The sequence below is a fragment of the Carassius auratus genome, chromosome 34 (genome assembly GCF_003368295.1).
Source record: "Carassius auratus strain Wakin chromosome 34, ASM336829v1, whole genome shotgun sequence".
NCBI classification, from domain to species: Eukaryota; Metazoa; Chordata; class Actinopteri; order Cypriniformes; family Cyprinidae; genus Carassius; species Carassius auratus.
In genome coordinates, this window is record NC_039276.1 from 15,225,775 (window position 1) to 15,230,276 (window position 4,502).

General features: G+C 34.3%; 1 protein-coding gene across 2 annotated transcripts; it reads left to right on the plus strand.

Annotated features, from left to right (window-relative positions):
- The first annotated feature begins 979 nt into the window (after positions 1-979).
- On the plus strand, positions 980-4,160 carry LOC113053758 (uncharacterized). 2 transcript variants are annotated; one of them, XM_026219029.1, is made up of 6 exons: positions 980-1,301; positions 1,720-2,052; positions 2,191-2,223; positions 2,374-2,508; positions 2,590-2,627; positions 3,240-4,160. In XM_026219029.1, exons 1-6 carry the CDS (start codon positions 1,241-1,243, stop codon positions 3,531-3,533), a joined length of 894 nt encoding a protein of 297 aa, XP_026074814.1. In that variant the 5' UTR covers positions 980-1,240; the 3' UTR covers positions 3,534-4,160. The 2 variants fall into 2 exon arrangements, with proteins under 2 accessions (XP_026074814.1, XP_026074815.1); XM_026219030.1 differs by having other exon boundaries at positions 2,377-2,508.
- Positions 4,161-4,502: the final 342 nt, after the last annotated feature.

The following is a 4,502-nucleotide window of genomic DNA, read 5'->3' on the forward strand; positions in this document are numbered from 1 at the left end:
GTCCCCTTTATTTATATAGCACTTTAAACAAAATACATTGCATCAAAGCAACTGAACAACATTCATTAGGAAAACAGTGTGTCAATAATGCAACATGACAGTTAAAGGCAGTTCATCATTGAACTTTATTTGTGACAATTACACATTTTACCATATTTGACATAACATTACTATTTTGTGTATAGTAATGTTATCAATAAAAATTTGCATTTATATTTTTCTGTTTTGAGTTTCTGAGTTTTTTTTTTACGGTATAGCTTTGAATTGAGTACCGTACTTAATGGAAATAAATAATTCAATAAACAAGTCAATATATACATATGCACTGCAGTTAACAAAAGAAACCGGAATTGAGTACCGTACTTAATGGAAATAAATAATTAAATTATTCAATATATACATATGCACTGCAGTTAACAAAAGAAACCAGAACCCTCATACCCAGTTATGGAACATGTAATTAGCATACATTTACATTTAGGGAATTTTCAGATGTGTTACACAGAACAAAATGCAAAAGACATAAGTTTCACATCTGAGACTGTAACATTGCAGTGGAAAGATAATATGGTAAGCAAAGTGTGGATCTAACTGAACATGGTGGAAAACAAGGCAGACCTCTTGTGAGCCTCTGAAGCCAGAGGGAGTGAGTTACATGACACCGGAGATGCTTTAAAAGTCTGTGCACTAAAGTCTGTGCACTAAAGTCTGTGCACTTTAACGCAACTTAATGCACTCTTCCAGTTACATGGGAGTGATGCTCCAGTAAATTCAGAATCTAATAACAGTTTTCATCTTGACCTGGCTGGAATTAAGGCCTTGGGGTCTTATTTAGAATTTTTATTCAATTTGGGTTATTATTTTGACATAATGTAGATGTGTGAGATTTTTTCACTTGCACTGAATAAACAACTAAGGATATCTGTATTCTAGGAAGCATGCAAAATAATACTAATAATAATAAAATGCAAAAGTAGTCTATGCAGACACAAACCCACAGAACAAAAACTCCTGTCCAAAAACACATGAAGCTGAATACATGTGCAAAAGCAGAGAAAGCAGGATGAGTGCATGCTGCGTAGGTAAAGGAAATGGAAACCACACGTATAAGAATGAAAATAACTGATGCTCAATGACGGAGTGACGATTTTGGATGATGACTGCAAGGATTAGACTGGATTTATGTATATTTTAAGACCATCTGTAACACACCTGGCTTGTATTTAAGATAGATTGAAAGATGGTTTTGTTTCTTGAAATGTTGGTAATTTTCCTCTTGCATGTGAGCACTGACGCACAAGGTGAGTTTAACCAAGTCCAAGATAAAATCACCTGCTGATGCTATGATTTCCTCTGACTAGTTCTGGTATAATCAACATCCTATTGAATTATCTTTTAGTAAAAGTTAAACAAAATGTTAATCAAAATTTTAGTCGACATAACAAACAGATTTCCAGTCGCATTTTATTTCCAGACATCATTGCAAAAAGATTTATTTTCCTGTACCTTTCATCTCAGTTTAAAACATGTTTAAAAGAAGGTTCTTAACAGTTGGAGATTTAAAGTGTGTGTTCTGTTACACCCTTTACGTACTAAAAACAATTTGCATCTCCATTGGAAAGAAATATTCGGTTCCATATTATTTTCTAATTTTAATGATGTTCCTACTGTTTACTGTTCACTGTGTTCATACATTTGCTTCAATGTTATATATTCCAGGTCCCCCTAAATGTCCTCTCTTTAAAGTTCAGAGAGGGACTGTCCATAAAGCCTTCATAAACAAGCCTTTGAAGATCTCCTGCAATCTGCTGTATTGTGAAGAACAGATATTGATTGTGACGTGGACCAAAGAAGATTTGAAAGAATGGATTCCAGTCTCTGAAGCAGATCAGATGTCAACATCACAGAACTATTCATCGTCCGATCCAAAGATGCTGTCTTCATATTTAACTTTCACAAACATGTCGAAGCATCACGACGGTCTGTACAGATGCGAACTGAAGTCCTCAAACTTCTCTATAGTTAGCCATTATATTAATGTTTCTGTCTCAGGTAACTATTGTCTTTCAATATTTAATGCGAATCACATTTGTTATGCAAGGTGGAAGCCTTTAGAGCCGTCTGTGGTAATTATATGAAACTTCAAATGCATTTAAAACAGTTCTAAAGCAGTTTTTGGAACTTTTACAGATGATATGCTGGAAGATGAAATGCCTTCTGAAAGTAAGAGCAGGTTCAATCTATTCAAAGACTGATGTGAATGTTCTCAAAGATTTCATATGAACCAATAAAATAATAATATAACTGTATATATATTTAGGTGCTGTTCATACTTAGCATTGCACCTCTGACACTAATTTTTCTTAATGACAGCAGAAAGTGAAACCACTGACAGCATTTCTGATTCAGGACTGTGGTGGCTGCCGTATCTCTTTATCTCTTTGGGTATAGTGATTCTGGTTGCTATGATAACGCTCATCTCCATCCTGTTTATTAATGGATTTAAAAGTAAGTCATTTTCCATTATTCTGAGACATTTCCGTTATTTTGGCATGATCCTGAATTTGTCTCTTTAACGATCATTGTCAGGTTCAAGAAGAAAGAAAGCACATAGACCGCAGGTTCAGGTGGGTTTAATAAATGACTGATTAATGTTGTGAAAATACATGTACTGTTCATTTTTAATTGTTATATACCAGTTAATGTGGTACTTTTTGAACTTGATTTGAGAAGATGCAAGATGCAGAACTGTACCCTGATTTTGATTTAACAAATGTAGAATTTCAATTTACTTACATTAATACATTAAGTTTCTATAAATAACCCACAAGATGTTTTTACACATTAAAATTACAACTGACATTAACAAATACTGTTTCAAATGCCATGTGTAGATTTTTTATTATTATCATTATTAATTATTCTAAATGTATTTGTATTTACTAATTAACTTACCTATAATTTCACATCTTGGTCCAATAACACATAATTTTCCAAAATGCTCTAGTTTACCCCTAAATCTTCAAAATAAGAGTTAAGCAAGAGCATCTTGGCAACCTTAAACAAAACAGCTGAGAAGTTTTCTGTAATATTCTGTCTGATGTGTTTAATTTCTTTAAATCGCTGTTTAGCACATTCTGCCTCACTCAAACTCCGACTCAAAAAAAATGAAAAGATTAAATTCTAAAGTTTGCATATCCAAATGCACAACAACAATAATGTCCCTGTTATGTTTGCAGTATACAGCAACATCTTTCTTGCCGTCGTCTCCCAGCCGCACTTTTCTGAAGCGTGAATTCTCAGAAGAATCCCAGCAGCACTCTCGTGACAGCAACACATGCAGTTTAACGTTACCACCCGGACGGTCTGCATTACGTGTGTCAGATTGTAGTGATGATCCTTTTTCTAACAGGAGAGAAAGCAGATCAAGCCAGGTTGTATACGCATCTCTGCATCACCTCGCACCATCATCTTCTACACCCCGTCAGACACGGGAGGAGTTTTCAGAGTATGCATCAATCCGGGTCTCCTGAGTTTGTGGGTTGTGCATAACCAGGCAAAGTTTACAACATTTTCAAGTTTCCAGACATAAAGAGTGATGCAGTTTTGTGAAACCGCACAGTAGCCTACTGTTAGTGTTAATCTATTCTGTCTACCAGGAAGCAGGAGATGTATGCATCACACTGCACAGTGCAGTTCATCACATGGTTTACTTTCCTCATTACATCATGGAAAATCATTGCTGTGAGCTCGGTGAGGTTTCTATAAGTGAAACTCAAAACCAGTAATCACGTGTCTGATGCAACACATCCATACACTGAGGACTAGTCTAAGTGTGATACACCAAGACTAAAAAATTTATGTTTTCCTAGAATGAAGATTTTTTGCTATTGATGTTCCAGCTACATTAATTATTAATTAATTAATTCAAATGTAATTTGTACATAAGTGATTATATTTACTTTATAAGTGTTTTGATGTGGACAAATTTATACTGGTGATTTTTTACATTTTTTTAACTTTTATTTTAGTCTGTTTAAAATTTTTGTTGGTTTTATGGATATAAAAATCATCACATCTGCAGGGAGTTAACCTAGGGTCAAATATCATAGGCTCTTTACATTTAACCCTTTCATGCATGGCGTTCACAACAGTGGAAAGATATGTTACTCCCTCAAAATAAAATATATTGGGGGAAAAAAAAACAACAACAAAAAGTTATTGGCAGGTTGGTTATTAGTAGATGATAACAAACCCCAAATGGAGGACTGTAAATGCTTCTAGATGTTTTGTTTAAAATGCTTGTTGATCATTGATCATAAGTACTTATTTGAAGTACAATGATACGGGTGCATTTAAATTCTTTACATAGTAAAAACATGAGGAAATGCTGTATTTCTAATGCCTGGGTTTGTGTATGTTGTGATGTTATATATTATTTGTTGCTTTGTTTATCAATGTTGATCCTTCATGAATTGCCCAGTGAAGGGACAACAAAGTGT